This window comes from Podarcis liolepis (assembly GCF_965112155.1).
Source record: "Podarcis liolepis genome assembly, chromosome: 14".
Lineage (NCBI taxonomy): Eukaryota > Metazoa > Chordata > Lepidosauria > Squamata > Lacertidae > Podarcis > Podarcis liolepis.
In genome coordinates, this window is record NC_139569.1 from 52159216 (window position 1) to 52177776 (window position 18561).

The window sequence follows — 18561 nt, forward strand, 5'->3', positions numbered from 1 at the left end:
CTCCCAAGCCTACAGCGAGCTGGGGAAAGGGGGGGGGAGCTGCAAAGCGGCGTGCAAAGACAAGCCTACCCGCTAGCCATTGGCTGCGTGCGGCTTTGCAGCTCCAGCTCTCTGAGAGCTGCAGCCGCGGGCAGAGGATCCCGCCGCCGCCCGTTGGCTCATGTAGCGACGCTGTGCATGCGCCATATGTATGGCGCACATGCATGGTCGCCGGGCGGTTTGCCCCACCCCCTGACACCCAGCACCGGGGGCCGGTTAGCCTTCCTTCACCCCTGCCTGAAGGAGGGCTACAAGAGCATCTCTGAAGACATTTGGAATAGACAGTACAGTAGTGGGACAGGCGGACTGATTTTGTTTAGTTTGCCTCCCCCCTCATGAGCCTGCATGAGAACGCCATTCCACCCTAGAGATCATCCTTCAAGTCCCCTGATGCACAACAAATGGGGCCCTGGCAGAGAACCACCTTCTTTTGTGATACCCACAAAACGGAAGGTCCTCCTTAGAGAGGTACATCTCCCCTTGACTGCCATGAAGACCATCCTGTTTTGGTGCAATTGTTCAGAATTGTGCTATCTGTAAGGTTGTGCTTACTCCTTCTTTAACTCTGCTGTTCTGGTATGTTGACTTTCAAGTAGAGATTCATCAGAAATGGCTGTTTCCATTCTGCTGCAGATGGTTTCTGCCAAATACTACGTTATTTTTCTCACAGTATGCTAGTTAATGTATGTAACTTACATTCATTACAGTGTAAAGGAAACGTCAAACAATGTGAACATAATTAATTAATTATGCATTGTTCGTGGACTTAAAGCCCCCGCCCACAACATAGAATCATAAAATCATAGAATCATAGAGTTGGAAGAGACCACAAGGGCCATCGAGTCCAACCCCCTGCCAAGCAGGAAACACCATCAGAGCAGTCCTGACATATGGTTGTCAAGCCTCTGCTTAAAGACTTCCAAAGAAGGAGACTCCCACACTCCTTGGCAGCAAATTCCACTGTCAAACAGCTCTTACTGTCAGGAAGTTCTTCCTAATGTTTAGGTGGAATCTTCTTTCTTGTAGTTTGGATCCATTGCTCCGTGTCCGCTTCTCTGGAGCAGCAGAAAACAACCTTTCTCCCTCCTCTATGTGACATCCTTTTATATATTTGAACATGGCTATCATATCACCCCTTAACCTCCTCTTCTCCAGGCTAAACATGCCCAGCTCCCATAAATGAATCTCTCGTATCTGCTTGAATGATTTTCATTCCTGATCACAGACAAATACACAAACCAGCAATTTCCACTTCCTTTTTAATTTTGCATGGAAATCTAGTGCGCATGTGTCTGCGATCATTGTGCTGCTTCAGTGGAGACTTCTTCATTCCTTTTCCCTGGAGACTTCAGTTCCAGATTTTGCCTACAACCACAAGGTGGCAATATCTTCCCATAATGATGGCAGATTATGTTCCTGGGACGCGGGTGGTGCTGTGGGTTAAACCACAGAGCCTAGGGCTTGCCAATCAGAAGGTCGGCGGTTCGAATCCCTGCAACGGGGTGAGCTCCCGTTGCTCAGTCCCAGCTCCTGCCAACCTAGCAGTTCAAAAGCACGTCAAAGTGCAAGTAGATAAATAGGTACCACTCTGGCGGGAAGGTAAACGGCGTTTCCGTGCTTCACTGGTTCGCCAGAAGCAGCTTAGTCATGTTGGCCACATGACTCGGAAGCTGTACACCGGCTCACTCTGCCATTAAAGCGAGATGAGCGCCACAACCCCAGAGTCGTCTGCGACTGGACCTAACGGTCAGGGGTCCCTTTACCTTTAGATATCCCTTTCACAGGTAATACAAACTGTTCTTTCCCCAACTTTCCTGCTTTTAGGTTCTTATCTTTAACTATTATTCCTCAGAGTCACTTATTTCACTTATTTTATTCCGTGACCAGCCACTCTCAAAATGGCGAAGGCGCCGCTCCTTTCGCTTTCCCGCTAGAGCTGGCTTGCATCTCCCCTCCTCCGACTCTGAGCTAGAACTGAACGCTTGCTTTTCCTGGGAACATCCTGTCCCTCCCTGTTGTTCCTGTTGCTCTCTTCTATTAGCTTCACTGCTCTCCTCCCCCCTTGGGGAAAGCTTTCTCCATCTGGGAAACTGGGAACTTCTAACTCTAACTCTTCCCTGACAGATGACTCCTGTAGAAAGGCAGAATTAAAAACAGCCACCTCCCTTTATTTATTTAGAAGATTTAATAAACCACTTAACACAAAAGTTCCAAAGCTGTGCTCATAGAGCATTATTATCCTAATGTTAAGATAAAGCAGCTTCATAACTTCAATTAGGCTCACCTGTCTTGGTGGAACCACTGAGGTTTGGGGGTTCACAGTGTGTTGTCATCAATAATGGGTGGAACCCAAAGTTCCTGAGAGACGGCCTCCTCCCCTGCTATTCTTCCAGCTCCCTAAGATCACTAGGAAGGGTCTTTCTTTGGGTCCCACTTCGGGTGGAGACATGGTTGATGATGACTCGAGATAGGGCCTTGATAGTGGATGCATCAGTATTGTGGAAAACCTTGCCCTGTTAAATGGATGGCTTCCTTTCTGGACATTTTTTGCTGGCTGATAGCTGATGTTTCTTTAAATGGATTTGTTATGTTTTTTATATTTGTGTTGTTTTTATTCTTTGTATTTTAATATATATGATATTGTATTTTTATTTTAAAATGTTGTCGGTTGCCCTGCGTGATGGCATGGGAACCAGAAGGGCAAGATAGAAACATTCATATAAAATTAAATAAAGAAAATGTTTAGTTTCACTACTACTTTTTTCAGTTTTCATTTTGGTCCATCGCTAATGTGTTTAGATTTCCCAAACCCCACCCCTACTTCTCTCTCTCTCTCTCTCTGAGACTCATTTACAGTACAGTCATACCTCATGTTACGTTTGCTTCATGTTATGTTCTGTCAGGTTGTGTCCCGTGGCAACCTGGAAGTACCCGTTACTTCTGGATTTCGTTGCTTGCACATGCGCACAAGCACTAAATCGCGCTTCACGCATGCACACAAGCTCCAAATAATGCAGCGCACCTGCGCAGATACAGCGCTTCAGGATGCGCTCTTTTCATGTTGCGAACGGGCCTCCGGAACGGATCCCATTCGCAACGAGAGGTACCACTGTATCTGTCAAACACATCTATCAAGGGGCTGCAGTTCTGTGATAACAGAGGAATACCTTGCATGAATCGGGCCGCAAGATATTCTGTAACCAGGAACCCATGAATTTGAATGGACAAGCACAAATGAAAGGTTACTACAATAATTGTAGCAAGCTACAAGCAAGCTACAATAATTTAGCTCTGCAAATCTCTCTCCCTTCTGCCTTGCCTGTCCTTAGGAAGAAACAATTGTGTTATCTTTTGGAAGCAAAGGGGAAGAAATTGGGGACTGCCAGTGAGGATGGCAATGATCGCCGAAAGCTGGGAGGAGAGAATGCCAGTCGGCTGGCACTGAATTACACCACAAGAGATTCCCAGACAGAAAAGCTGGAGGTAAGGAGTTCCAGGTGGAGCAGACACTAAAAAAATTCCCAACTGTTTTTGTTACAGTAGCTCATTTACTTTTTAATGGGCTTATGATATATTTTCTTCTGCTTCCAACAGCACAGTTGACTTCTATCTAGTGAGTGAAACAGTTTATTTCGAGATTTAACTGGAACATAACCAATACCTCCTGCTCTGCAACCTAGCGGTAGCACTATTAAAAATATTCATAAAGCTGGCATATGCACATTTGTTGTAAATGGAGATATTCAGCACAGGCTGGATATACCCAAAGACGTTCTCTTTCTCCTTCTTTGTTCTGCTGTAAAATGAATATAAACAGGTTAGATTTTCACGGGCAGAAAGCTGCTGATATATATTTGGTGCAGATGTGCAGTTGGGAATGAGCAAATACAGATGTATTTATTTTTATTGACCACCTTTCAGCAAAGAGAGTTCCCAGGTTTAAAATTCACCGTTCAATCAGTTGGTGGTGTGGGATTTGGGGGGGGGGGGGAGCAGCCAAAGTGTATGAGAAAGGTATGGTATCTTCTACTACCATCTCCACCAAGTGCCTTGGTAGCCTTCTAGATTTTCAGCAGGCTTAGTGCCCCTCCAGACACTCCCAACTTCTTTCCAACTGCAGCACTTAGGGGCCCTTGGTGGGGAACAGTTAATTCGTTTGTCATTGAGAAATGTGTGTTGTTTAGGGGAGACCTCTGAGTGGCTAACAGTATGGTCTTACACATGTCCTAAATCCCATTGGGTGCAACAGCACGTATATCCAGGCAATTGTGTTTAGAATTGCCTGGATATAGGCAAAAAAGTAGTAGAAGATAGAAGACAGATTAAAACATTATGTAAAAACTCTCTAAAAAAACAACCCACCACCAAAAGAGGGCACGGTAGTCTACATTCCTTTTTCTTCACCACTTGTAGGATCTGAGTAGTCTTCAAAGGCAGCCCACTTCATAACATACTGCAGTAGTCTAGCCTGCATGTGGCCAGGACATGAGACCACCTTTTGTATATTAATAGGTGGGCCTGAAGCTGAGGCCAGTTAGTGCTTTTTATGGCCAAGGTCAATTATGAACAGAGGCCCTTCCCCACTCCCAGAGCCATGTGTACAGAATTCTTATAAAGATCAAGAAAAGTGAGGTTGTGTAACACAGGGATTTGAAGCAGTAAATAGTATGCAAGACAAGCTAATAACAAGGCTTCACTTCATGATTCCATCACGTCTCAAGAAAAGACTATGTAGCAAAATAAGGTCCCTTGAGGAATCTCGCAACTGGTAAATTGCAGGTTTTTTGCGGGTGTGTGTGTGTGTGGCAATGTGTGTGGAAAGGCAATGTTCCACATGTGCCTGTAGATCAGGGATATCCAACATGGAGCCCTCTAGGTGTTGTTGGACTCCAACTCCCATCATCCTTGACCATTGGCTGCATTGCTAGGGCTGATGGGAGTTGGAGTCCAGCATCTGAAGGGCACCACATAGGCCACCCCTGCTGTGGATTTTACCAAACATCCTATGGGAACAAGTAAGAAGAAGAGTAACTGCCAGTTCAGCTTGTCATCAACTGCAAACTATCATCATAAATGTGACGGGTAGCTCACCCTTGAGGGCAGCAAGTTAATGTTACATTTTCAGATCGAGGCAGCTGGAAGGGATTTTCCCTCTCTTCTACTACCCATTAAAAACAGTTCTATGTGGTTTGCAGGAGCAAGTCATGACCTCACATTTTAAGCTGGGCTATAAATCAGTTGGATTAAACATTGTGACAGCTTCCAAAGAGCCAATTGTCATAGGGCTTTGTGGAAAGCCTTCATAGAAGGGGATTAGAATAAAGTGTCACAACAATAGATTCTCCCCTCCCCACTCATCAGTGGAGGCCAAATTGCTTGATTTTCTAGATCTCATTGATAAAAAAATGTGTCCCGACACAGAAGGAATACTGGTGGGTGGGTGTAGAGAGAGAATTCAGAGATACAAATTCAATACATAATAATGGGAAATGGTGCTCTATGGCACAATATTAAAGTACACTGCCTAACAAACTTTTTCATAACAATAGACTTCCAACAGTATTGACAGTAGAAGTTGCTGCATCCAAATGATTAATGACTGCCAGATTCCAGAAATACACACCAGTGTTGTTAATAGTTACATCCAAATACATTCCTGCCAACTGTGGCTCTAAAAGAAACACACATTGTTGCTTTTTAAAGCCTGCAGTCCTTGCTATATAATTATACAGTGGTGCCCCGCAAGACGAATGCCTCGCAAGACGGAAAACCCGCTAGACGAAAGGGTTTTCCATTTCGGAGGTGCTTCGCAAAACGAATTTCCTATGGGCTTGCTTCGCAAGACGAAAATGTCTTGCGAGTTCCTGCGGGGTTTTTTTTCCTCCCCCCCCCTTTTTCCCAAGCCGCTAAGCCGCATATCAGCTGATCCTAAGCCGCTAAACCGCTTAACAGCTGATCCGCTAAGCCGCTTATCAGCTGATCCGCTAAGCCGCTTATCAGCTGATCCGCTAAGCCCGCTAATAGCGCTAATCCGCTAAGCCGCTAATTGGCTTGCTTCGCAAGACGAAAAAACCGCAAGACGAAGAGACTCGCGGAACGGATTCTTTTCGTCTTGCGAGGCACCACTGTATAACCTTTAGAAGACATCTGACGGCAGTCCTGTATTGGGAAGTTTTTAATGTTTGATGTTTTATTATGTTTTTATATCATCATCATCAAACCTTTTATTGCCATCACATACAAACATCCATACAAATCAGTACAGGATTACTGCTTTCTCAGTGACACAAAACATTTGTCAAATGAAAGAGGCAAGGCAGTCTAACATCACATCTCTAGGTCTCCAGGGAGATCAGACGTCTGCAATGTGTTTCGACGACAAAAAACCAGATAAAGATATTTAGCCACTAACTTGGTGAGCTCCTGATTATTCCCCAATAATAGAAAATGTAACTCTAACTCTGGTTTCCATTTGGAATTGCTGGCAGAGATCAACATATAGTTTACATTTAAGAACCATATGTGTAAGAGTTTCCACCTGATGGTCTTCACATGGGCAAATTCTTCTCCTTCCACCATTCCAGAGAACCTTCTCCATAGGAGGTTTGAAGGATCTGAATTAAAATGCCGTTCTTTCTTGAGGATTAAGCAAAAATTCAAGATAATTGTGGTTAATTTCATGTGCCCAAGAAAGTTGAAAGTTAAGAGGGGAGCATGTTTTCTCTGCTGCTGCTGCTGTTAGTTCCTGGCGTTCAATGTCCCACAACCTAAGTTTTTATTGTAGCCTTGGCAGATGGTGGGGACATTGATCGCAAAGATTCCACTGACAGCCCAAGTTGCTGTACCTTTATGTTAAACCGTTGTAGCCCTGGGGAAAGAAAGGGATCTAGCAAAACTTCACTAGGGAGAGGATCTCTATCTGTTGTGAGGCAGATGTTTAACCAGCATGTGAGAAATCTCGCCCAGGCTATGGTCTCTACCTTGTGTTGACCTCCCTCTAGACACAAGGCTGCATAGGGTACACAACGTGGGACAGCAAAAATCTTAAAAAGAAAAGCTGCCTGCACTCATTCTACCAGCTGGGTAAACGCTGGCAGCCAGACTGGAATTCCGTAGAGCAACTGAGCTATAACTTTGGCATTGAAGACCTTGAGTGCAGAGGGTATATGTGTTATAAAGAAACACATTGTGGCCTGCATAGACATCTTACAGGCATTCACCACTGTTGCACGGTGCGAGGACCATAGAAGCCTATGATGAGATGTAATTCCCAGGTAGCTGAATTTGAATACCTGCTGGATGGGTTTCCCACCATATACCCAGCTATAGCTTTTGCGTGAATTATGTTTTTATATGTGTTGGAAGCAACCCAGAGTGGCTAGGGCAAGCCAGTCAGATGAGTGGGGTACAAATATTTAAATTATTATTACCCTACTTACCTGTGAGAAAGCTGTTAGGAAATCAAGCCTTATCAGGAGAAACTGGCCACTCTCCAGGCACCCGGCTTGAATCCCGGTTGACCTCCCTGTCTGCATTCTCCGGCAGGATACAGGCTAGGTCACGATCGGCGATCCTCCTCAAACGTGAGAAGAACACACCACTCTTCCCCCCCCCCCCCAGGCAGGGGAAAGAGATAGGCAGAAATGTATTTACATGCCTTTATTTCTGTCCTTGCAGCATTACAGAGAAACGCGTCTGCTCTCTTCAAACACCATCAGCAGAGGGACAAACTCCACCTCCTGTACTTCCTGTACAGGTCAAATTACACTCTGAGCTAAATCCGGTGCTCAGCACTGTGATTAGACTGTCCCTTTGTTCCCATGGTACAGTCCCAACATTCCCATCATGTTTTGCTTTCCAGCCAGCTGCAGCTCGCTGACTCATTGCATCTATATCGTAACAAAAGCCTCAGTGAATTCAATAGGACTTGCTTCAGAGTACATGTGTTTTGGACTTCGCTGCTATTGTTTAAGCAAAATGAAATCCAAGAGGCGCTCCATATTTCCTTTTGCTCACATTGATTTTTGCAAGATATTAACATTAGGTCTGTTGGGGAAGTTTGCTTTTGACTATTTGTGTCTTAAAACCATGGAGAGAAAAGGAAATTGGGACTGAGGGAGATGTTGGTATAAGGTCTGGAAGGGCATACGCAAGCTTGATATGTACATGCCTCACAGTCCCCCTGGCTACAGATTTTGAAAATGCATTTTGGTGTTTGATTCTTTTTCTCCTGTTGCAATTATTTTTCACTGTTTCCAGTGCCACCCCAAACCGGATGAGCAGGGAATAATAATAATAATAATAATAATAATAATAATAATAATTATTATTATTATTATTATTATTATTATTTGTGGAAAAGTAAAAAGAGAAAACAGTAAATTGATGATAGATTTGTTTGTATTTTTGTACAAAGAAATGTTGTTTATTGTACACTGCTGTGGTATTTTGTAGTGTTTAGTGCTTTATAAATATTCCAAACAATAAACAAACAAACAAACAAACAGTTGCCAAGCAAGGGAGAGCACATGGCACTAATGGCCACACCTTGCTTTGATATTGACATTTGAACTGGGCTAACATTTTGTATATTCATTTGAAGTGGAAAATATTTTGACAGCAGGTTGCTGTCTGAAGTGACTAGAATATTTTTGTTTTTAGCCTACCTTGGCTTGCTTTATAAGTTGAAAAATAGCTTCCTTTCTCTTCTGCCAAAGGGAGCTTGGCAATGCTCAAACACTTGTGTTCTCTTACCCCAGCAGAACCTGCTCTCAAAACAGATCCTTTGGTGTTCCTTGTTGTTCACTGAGGACCAACTTATCAGCCCGTTTCACTCTTATGTCTCTGGCATTTTTTAAATTAAGCTTAGCTGCTCTGGATGAATTTGTTTCCTGACCTTCACCCTTGAAAATGGTTCTTTTGCATAGGAAGCGAAGGACAGGAAGGACTTCTGCCATTCCTACATCCAAGACTTGGTGAAGGAAGCAGCTGACATCAATATGAAGAATGAGTCCTTGCAGAAGCTCTGGCCTCAGATGTTCATTGAACTCGTCAGAGACGCAGTGATTGAGATTCGCAATAAGGATTCCTACATGAAGCTCTGCCTGCAACGGATCGCCAGTCAGAAATTGTAGGGACATGGCTTCCTCTGCCCTTCAGGGCCACCCTACATTTTCCACAAAGGCCTAAAATAGTGTAAAAATTACCATCATTCTAGGACAGTGTGTATGTGTGTGTGTATATATATATTCCATTGAAGAAGCCTCATTTTCACCGTAAAATGTTCCCTCTTTTGCATTTTCAGATGGAGTTCTTTTTCCTTGTTCAAATATACACCCGTGTGTCTATACACCAGCTTAAAGCAGCAATATGCAGGTAACTTGGTATCTGTGCTGTGGTTTACAGGCTGTTTTTTGTTGCTGATGCTGCTGTTCTTTTTTGCTAGAGCACTCAAATTACCAGGTAAAAAGTCCCACTCTCTCTTATTCCCATCCTTTCAGTCGTTTTCCTGATTTGGCACTATTGTTGTTTGAGTTGGGGCAGAACCTCTCGGATGGAATTACTGGATTGGGGGGGATTGAAAAATCAATAAATTATTCTTTTTGTAAACCCCAAATTTGATCTTTAGAGAATTGCTTTCATTTGGTTACAATGGCACCCTGCAATGCTAAGCTTAAGGATTCAGTAGCAAAAGGTACTAATAGATCCTGCAAATACTAAGAAAAAAATCAGGGATTTTTTTTTAAATAGATTTTATTTTTGCAGTTTCTATTTTGCATAAACAAATGAATTAAATATGTAAACATATAATCGCTTTTGACTTCTCTCCCCCCCATTGTGGATTTTAATGTAATGATTTCCCCCTCTTCATCTCTTTCATAACTCAATTTTTTATAAATCTTTTGTCAATCCATAGTTCAAATTTTTACTACAAGTTTTCTGTCAATCCTTCAAATGTATGTAATTGTTTACAATAGCTTTTCAAATAAACTATAAACTTTTCCCATTCTTTATTAAAGACCTCCTCTTCCTGGTTTCTAATTATTCCTCTAAGTTTTGCCAGCTCGGCGTAGTTCACCAATTTTAACTGCCACTCTTCCTTGGTCAGAGTTGTACCCTCCTTCCGTTGCTGGGCTAACAGAGTCCGCCTGGCCGTGGGCACGTACATAAATAGTTTTGTCTGGTCCTTCGGGATCTCTGGTCCTATAATGCCTAAAAGAAAAGCTTCTGGTTTATTAGGAAAAGTTATCTTCAACATTTTTCCCAGTTCATTATATATCATTTATCATCTTTTATCATCTTACATGACCACCACACATGATAAAAAGTACTCTCTTTTTCTTTACATTTCCAGCACGTTTTAGACTCTTTTTTTGTACATCATAGGTAATTTGCTGGAAGTTAAATACCAGCGATACATCAATTTCATATAATTCTCCTTCAGAGTGTAACACACTGTATTCCCCCCCATTTTTTAAATTAATTTTCACAAAATTATAAACAAACATAAATCATAACCTTTTTAAAGTTATACTTCTTAACATTGTTAAACAACTTCCTCGCTTCCCCTTGGTTAAATTTCAGTGTATATCCTTTTAACAGTTTTCCAAATCAGAATTCTTATAAACTTAACTTAATCGTTTAACATACTTATATCTTTTCAATTTGAAATTAAACATATTAATTCAACACTTAACTTATAAAAAATCCTAAGCCAATCTAATACCCGCAAGCTGTTTCCAATTAATTTAACTTAACAAATTTAGCTAAATAATCATTAAATTTTGTCCATTCTTCCTGATACTCCTCCTCCTTCTGGTCACGGACTCTTCCAGTTAGGTCGGCTAGCTCCGAAAAATCCATCATCTTCGTCTGCCATTCTTCCACAGTTGGTAATTCTTGGGTTTTCCACTTTTTAGCTAGTAAAATTCTAGCAGCAGTTGTGGCATACAAAAATAATTTAACATATTTCTCGGGCAATTCCCGACCAATTATTCCAAGAAAGGCCTTGGGTTTCTTTATAAATATATATTTCAACATTTTTTTAATTCATTATAAATCTTTTCCCAGAAGTCTTTCACCTTGGGGCAGGTCCACCACATGTGATAAAAAGTTCCTTCTTTTTCCTTACATTTCCAACATAAATTATCACAGTTATGATAAATCTTAGCTAATTTAACAGGGGTCAAATACCGTCTATACATCATTTTCATTATATTTTCCTTTAACACAGTACATGCGGTGAACTTAACCCCTTCCACAGTCTTTCCCAATCATCAAGCATTATGTGATGTCCAACGTCTCTTGCCCAATCTATCATCACAGATTTAACTTGTTCATCTTTTGTATGCCACCCCAACAATAACTTATACATTTTAGACAAATTTTTACCTTTAGTGTCCAACAACTCCATCTCCAACTTAGATTTTTCAGAAGCAAAACCGTTTTTTTTAATCCAATTTGTACAATTCATTAATCTGGTAGTAACGTAGCCAGTTTAACTTATCTTTAACTTGATTAAATGGTTTTAATTTATATCGTTCTTGATCTTCCAATATTAAATCAGAATATCTCAACCATTTGGTATCCATATTTAACTTTTTCTGGGCCTTTGCCTCCATTGGTGAAAGCCACCTGGGCGTCTTTCTTTCTAAAAGATCTTTATATTTAATCCATACATTATACAATGATTTCCTAATTACCATATTTTTCGCTCTATAGGACGCACTTTTTCCCTCCTAAATAGCAAGGGAAAATGTGTGTGCGTCCTATGGAGCGAATGCAGGGGGGAGGCAGGCGGGAAAAGCTCCGTGCAGTTCTTGCGGGCTTTTCCCCAGGAGGGAGAAGGGATTGACTGGCCGCATCAGTCCCTTCTCCCACCTTGTAGAAAAGCCCACAGGAGCAACGCACCCTTTAAAGAGTGCGCGGCTTCTGCAGGAGGTGGGGGAATTCCCCCACCTCCTGCAATAGCAGGGAGAAGGTCTGGGAGAAGGACACAGGCTGCCTGCAGCCTGTCCGCTGCTCCCAGAGCTGGGGGGGGGGATTCATATTTTCCCCCTTGATTTACCCCTCTGAAAACTAGGTGCGCCCTATGGAGCGAAAAATACGGTACATGGTTTTTAAATGTATTATGGGCCTTTACCTTGTCATACTATATATATGCATGCCAGCCAAACACATTTTCAAATTCCTCCAAATCTAATAGATCTGTATCTTCTAAAAGCATCCACTCTTTAATCCAGCAGAAAGCTGCTGCTTCAAAATAAATTTTTAAATCTGGCAGGGAAAATCCCCCTCTTTCTTTAGAATCCATGAGTAATTTATATTTAATTCTGGGTTTTCCCCCTGCCAGATGATCCTAGATAAAGCCTTCTGCCATTCTTTAAAACATCTTGCATTGTCTATGATTGGAAGTGCTTGGAACAAAAAAAAGCATATTTAGCAGCACATTCTTCTTAACCACTGAAATCTGGCCCATTAGTGACAATTTTAAATTTGACCATATCTCCAGATCTCTCTTAATTTTGTTCCATAATTTCTCATAATTATCTTTGTATAAATTCAAGTTTTTCCCAGACAGATTCACCCCTAAGTATTTAACTTTTTTCACAAAATCCAGGCCCGTCTTTTCTTGTAACGATTTTCTTTCATCATTATCCAGATTTTTCTCTAATACTTTGGTTTTGCTCTTGTTTAGTGTAAATCCTGCTACCTGTCCAAACTCTTGTATAAGCTCCAGTGCTTTAACTGCACTGGAGTCTGGATCTTGTAAAGTCAATACTAAATCATCCGCAAAGGGTTTTAATGTATATTGTTTGGATCCTACTGTAATACCTTTAATTTGTTCATCCTTTCTAATCATACTTAGCAAGACCTCTAGGAATGAAATAAACAGCAGAGGGGAAAGTGGGCACCCTTGCCTGGTTCCCTTCTCTATTCTAATTTCCTCCGAAACCAAATTATTTACAATAATTTTAGCTTTTTGTTCCTGATAGATCGCTTTGATACCATTTAAAAAATCTTGACCAACCCCCATACTCTTGAAATTATATAACATAAATCTCCAAGATTTAATCATTATTCCTGTTAATGATTGTAGATTATTTTTAATTAGGTCATTCATGTTTTTCACCATAATTCGTGTTTTGTTTTTGTTAAGTTTGAAACCTGCTACCCCTCCGAATTTGTTCTAAAACCCTTGGGACACTGACCATAGGTTCCTCTACGGATATCACTGCATCACCTGCAAATGCTGATATAAGAGCTTATATGCTCTCTGCCCCACTGTTATCCCTTTGATTTCATTACCTGATCTAACTCTTTTAGTCAGAACCTGTAAAACCAATATAGACAGTAACAGTAACAGGACAGCCTTGTCTTGTCCCCTTAGTTATTTTAAATTTTCCGGTTAAAACATTAAGAAACAATTGGAATTGGTCAGCCTGAGGGCTCCTTCACACACCAAAAGAGTATAATGTGCAAATCCAACTCACGTTTTGTACAAATACACTCATTAGGGATTAGTGTCAAGTTCCGTTTGAGCATACACTTGATAGCAAATGCATGTTTGCCTTCGGATAATGTATGAAGTCGCTCCAAGTTAAATGAGAACATACAATACAGTCATACAAGCTAAATGTTTGGGTGCATTCTTTTTATATTCTTTCAAAGCGATAAGGGTGGGGTTTTGTGTGTGTGTGTATTGAACTATTATGATAGAAAAGAATGGGAAGGGAAGGGAAGGGAAGGGAAGGGAAGGGAAGGGAAGGGAAGGGAAGGGAGCAATAAGCATCTGTAGGCCACCAACTCTTTCACATTGTTACATAATCTGCATTTAAAATGCAATGGTTTGGATTCCTGGTGGAGTGGTCAGTACAGGAGGCAGTCCTGGAAAAGGATCAGCTAAACAACTGTTGGTCCCAGCGAGACCAATGGAAGGGGCCTCACTGTTCCTCTTCTTCCTGTGAAGCAGCTGATAGAGGCAGTTCTGGGAGAGGAGCCAAAGGACAGTCCCTGCTAAGCTGATGTAGGGGGCTTCACTGCTTCCTCTATTTCTCAGAAGCAGCAAATAGGCTGGTCTCTGGTGGAGACTGTTGTTTATAACTAAACAAAAGTGACTCATAGCAGCTTACTAAAACAATATAAACACTTGAACCAGCTACAACAAGCACAACCAAGCATCTGGAAGGCTCCAGGTGCTCCATCCCTATCTTAAAAATGACTGCCAGGGTGGCAGGTAGACATCTAAAAACGTTAAAATGCAAAGCTCAAATGAAACAAGAGCATTACAAAATAGAGCCAGGCAGAAAGTGTTGGCATTCCCTACAGAAAAAAACAAAGGGCTCTATGCAGCCAAGGTGTACTCAGAGCAGACTCACTGAAATGAATGTACCAAAGTTAGGCATGTTCATCAAAAATCTACAAGTTATGGATCTAAAAGGTCTGGCCATTAAAAAAGTGTTTTTGTCTAAAAAGAATTCTTTTGGTGCTATTGTAGTAAAGCTGGGCAACCTCAGTGAAATGGCTGCATCGCCATAGTTGAGTGGCAGAGTACCTGCCTTGCACACAGAGGCTCCCAAGTTCCTTCTGTGGCATCTCCAGGGAGGACTGGAAGATGCGCCTTGTCTGAAACTTTGGAGAGCTGCTGCCCTTCAGTGTAAACATACTGAACAAGATGGACCAGTGGACTGACTCAGTGTAAGGCAGCTTCCTGTGTTAACCATGCATCTCACTTCTGAAGGTGGGGAAAAGAGGGCATAGGGAAAGGCTTCTGAGAATGACCTCAAGGCTCTGGCAGGTTTGTGCAGGAGGAAGGTCAATTACGAATCAAACTAACTAATAGCTGTTGTCAGATTTTTCTTAGGATGCCTTCCTTGTTGATCTCAATTTTTGTTCAGAGGTATCAGGCAATTGCATCCAGGTGAGTGTGATGCTCCGATGTGGGGGTGAATCTGTTCATTTGCATGCCTCAGGGGAAGAATTCTTGCAGCAAGGGGAACTTGGTGTCCTGGTTACCTGCTCTTTCAGATTAGGTTTCTGTGATGGGACGATGAGCTGCTTGTGCGTAAAATCCAAGTCCCTCAGAGTTTGGTCAAGTTTGCAAACCTCTGTCTGTAACGGAGCCCCTTAAACATGGCTCCGTCAGTCGCTGGCAGATTCCGACAGTGGTTGCTTTCGGAATCGCTTCCAACATAAAAGCTCCTTAACGGAAACACGTCTTCTGGACTCTCTGCGTGACAGTTTCCGGCGAGGAGTGGGTGTCCCTACAGGAGGTCCTGAAACCTCCCCACTGTTTTCGCTGGAAGTGTCTCTGAGCCATCCCTCCAGCTCACTTTCCCTCAGCTCACCTCCTCTCCCCCTACTGGTTCCCTCTTCAGCTGCTGAGTCTCTCCCAACCTGTGTGAGCCCTTTCACCTCCCTTCCTTCCGATGGCAGTTCCCTGACATCCACCTCCCCTCCAGGGCCCCCTTCACCCCCTCCCGCCCCCTCCTCTACGGGCGGTGAGGAGGCAAAACCCCGGAAGGAACTTCCTTCATCTTCCGATGTCTCAAACACTTCTCTCCACCTGTTGCGGTTCCTGGTCTCGAAGTACTCCTCCTCCTCAGAGTCCATCTCCCCTTCCCCTTCCGAGTCCGGGAATCCTTCCAACTCCTCCTCCTCATTGGTGGTCCCAAAGTATTCCCTCCGGAACCTCTCCACAGGCTGAGGTTTCCTTGGGAACCTTTGATGGAACGTTTCTATCAATACCTCGTCATTGATATCTTCTGCCATTACTCAAGTGTTTTCTGACTCCGGTTCTCCTTCCCACGCTACCAAATACTCCACCTGATCCCCCTTCCACCTGGCGTCGAGGATTTCTGCCACATGGCTGCTGCATTCCCTTTCTTCTATGACCGGTCCCCGAGTGGCCATCCCTTCTCATCCCCCCTCATACGGTGACAGTAACGACCTGTGAAATACTGGGTGCAGTTTCATGTGGTTGGGTAACCGGAGCCTGAAAGCCACTGGGTTGACTTGTTGAATGACCTCAAAGGGACCCAATCTCCTGGGTCTTAATTTCTTACATCCTCCTTTGAACGGCAACCCTTGGGTTGACAGCCACACCCGATCTCCCACCCTTATGGTTTCACCTTCCCTTCGGTTCTTGTCTGCATGCCTCTTGTATTCTTCCTTCGCCCTTTCTAAGTTGAGTTGGAGCTGACGATGGATTGCTTCCATTTCTTCTACAAAATGCTCGGCTGCCGGGACGCTCCATCTCTCCCCTCCTCCCCCTGGGAAAGCCTTGGGATGACACCCATAATTAGCCAAGAAGGGGCTCATCCCTGTGGACACATTCTCGGCATTGTTGTAGGCAAATTCCGCCAGCGCCAACTTTTCTACCCAGTCATTCTCTCTGTCATTGACATAACACCTCAGGTATTGCTGGAGGACACCGTTTGCTCTTTCCGCCTGCCCGTTGGTTTCAGGGTGCCGGGCAGTCGAAAAGTTGACCTCCACCTGCAGTAAGCTCATGAGCTTCCTCCAGAACCTGGAAGTAAATTGTTTTCCTCTGTCTGAGACCACCCTCAATGGCACTCCGTGCAACCTAAAAATGTGTTCTACAAATAACTTCGCTGTCTCTTCCGCCGTGACTGCATGCGAGCAGGCTACAAAGTGGCACATCTTTGTTAGTAGGTCTACCACCACCATGATGGCTGTTTTCCCCTTGGACTTCGGCAGATCAGTCATAAAATCTACCGACACTGCCTCCCAAGGTCGTTCTGGGGTTGGTAAGGGTTCTAATAGCCCCGCCGGCGCCCGCCTCTCCCCTTTGGCTCGCTGGCATTGCTCACACCCTCTTACATACTCCCGTACATCTTCCCTCACCTTAGGCCACCAAAATTCCCTGGTGACCAACCACATGGTTTTGTGTTGTCCAAAATGCCCCGCCGTGGGGCTGTCGTGCAACTGCTTGAGTACCCTCCCCCTTAAGTCTCCTTCAGGGATATACAGTGCCCCTTTGTAATACAAAGCTCCATTTCTTTCCTCGAAACCCCCTGGTTCCTCTCCCTCCCTCCTAAGACCTCTGAGCTTATCCTGGGCGTATTCATCATTTTCAGTTTCCTCTACCAGTTCTCTTTGCCCCACCAATGCCGCCCCACACACCCAGCGGTCCTCTGGGATGACATGTCTCTCTTCGGGTGCCCCCTCCCCTTCCAAATATTCAGGTTTGCGTGAGAGAGCGTCCGCCCTAACATTTTCTGGACCTGGCACATAACAAATTTCAAAGTGGAATTTGGAGAACTCCTGGGCCCATCTCACTTGCCGTTGGTTGAGCACTCGTGCCGTTCTCCAATACTCTAAGTTCTTGTGGTCCGTGCACACTTGCACCTTATGTTGTGCCCCAATTAATAAATGCCTCCATCTCCTAAACGCTTTATGAATGGCTAGTAGTTCTCGGTCATACACCGTGTAGTTCCTCTCAGATTTGTTCAGCTTTCGCGAAAAAAAGGCACATGGTCTCCACTCCGACTCCTCCTTGCCAGGCTGCAGAAGCACCGCCCCCACAGCCCAGTCTGATGCGTCCGTTTCCACTCGCATCGGTTTTTGTAAATCCACATGCAGGAGCTGTTCTTCCGAAGCGAACGCCCTTTTCAGCTCCTCAAAAGCTCGCTCTGTCTCCGCCGTCCAAACGAATTTCCTCTTACTGCTGAGACAGTCCGTAATGGGAGCCGTCAAGTGGGCAAAATTTCTGATGAACTTCCGATAGAAGTTTCCAAATCCAAGGAATCTTTGCACATCCTTCCTTGTTTTTGGTGTTTTCCATTCCAGTACCGCTTGGACCTTGCCAGGATCCATGGCCAATCCCTTGTCCGACAAGCGGTACCCCAGGAATTCCACCTCCTTGGCATGAAACTGATACTTCTCTAGCTTCACCCACAGCTGATTGGCTTGCAGTCTGCCCAACACTTCCCTGACGTCTTTTACATGCTGCTCCTCATTCTCTGAATATACTAACACGTCATCTAAGAAGGCCACACAATTCTTGTAAAGCAAAGGCCCCAGGACGTGGTTCATAAACGATTGAAAGCACGCGGAGCCTGCTTGTAGGCCGAAGGGCATAACTAAATATTCAAATGCCCCCAAAGGGGTGAACATGGTGGTTTTCCATTCATCCCCCTTCCTTATTCGTATCAGGTTGTACGCCCCCCTCAGGTCCAGTTTAGTGAAAATCTTTCCCTTCCTGACCCTTGTCAAAATGTCATCAATTCTGGGCATCAGGAAAGTCACTGGTTCTGACACTGCATTTAAGGCCCTGAAGTCCACTACAAGTCTAGGTTTGTCCGTGTTTTTTTTATCCACAAAAAACACTGGGCTGCCCCCCCACCTCCCTGGACTCTCTGATGAACCCTCTCTTCAGGTTCTTGTCAATGAATTCCCTTAGCTCCTGCATCTCTCTGTCTGACATGGCGTACAGCTTGCCTACAGGGAGCTGTGCCCCAGGGAGTAAATTTATTTGACAGTCAAAGGGTCTATGTGGGG

The 18561-nt window shown here is 43.7% G+C and overlaps 1 protein-coding gene and 1 long non-coding RNA gene across 11 annotated transcripts in view; one reads left to right on the forward strand and one right to left on the reverse strand.

Annotated features, from left to right (window-relative positions):
• Window positions 1-9655, forward strand: part of LRRC49 (leucine rich repeat containing 49) — a 58786-nt gene extending 49131 nt beyond the window's left edge. For 7 of the 10 annotated variants that reach the window (XM_083475745.1, XM_083475743.1, XM_083475744.1 and 4 more), the window contains 2 exons: window positions 3369-3522; window positions 8967-9655. In XM_083475745.1, the coding sequence (XP_083331871.1) occupies window positions 3369-3522; window positions 8967-9173 (361 nt within the window). In that variant the 3' untranslated portion in view covers window positions 9174-9655. Of the gene's footprint in view, window positions 1-3368; window positions 3523-8798; window positions 8938-8966 lie in introns of those variants that run through there. The other 3 variants (XM_083475749.1, XM_083475747.1, XM_083475748.1) reach the window with 3 other exon arrangements.
• Window positions 1-18561, reverse strand: part of LOC310693722 — a 155552-nt gene that overhangs the window by 112871 nt on the left and 24120 nt on the right. The gene's annotated exons all lie outside the window — the stretch shown is intronic.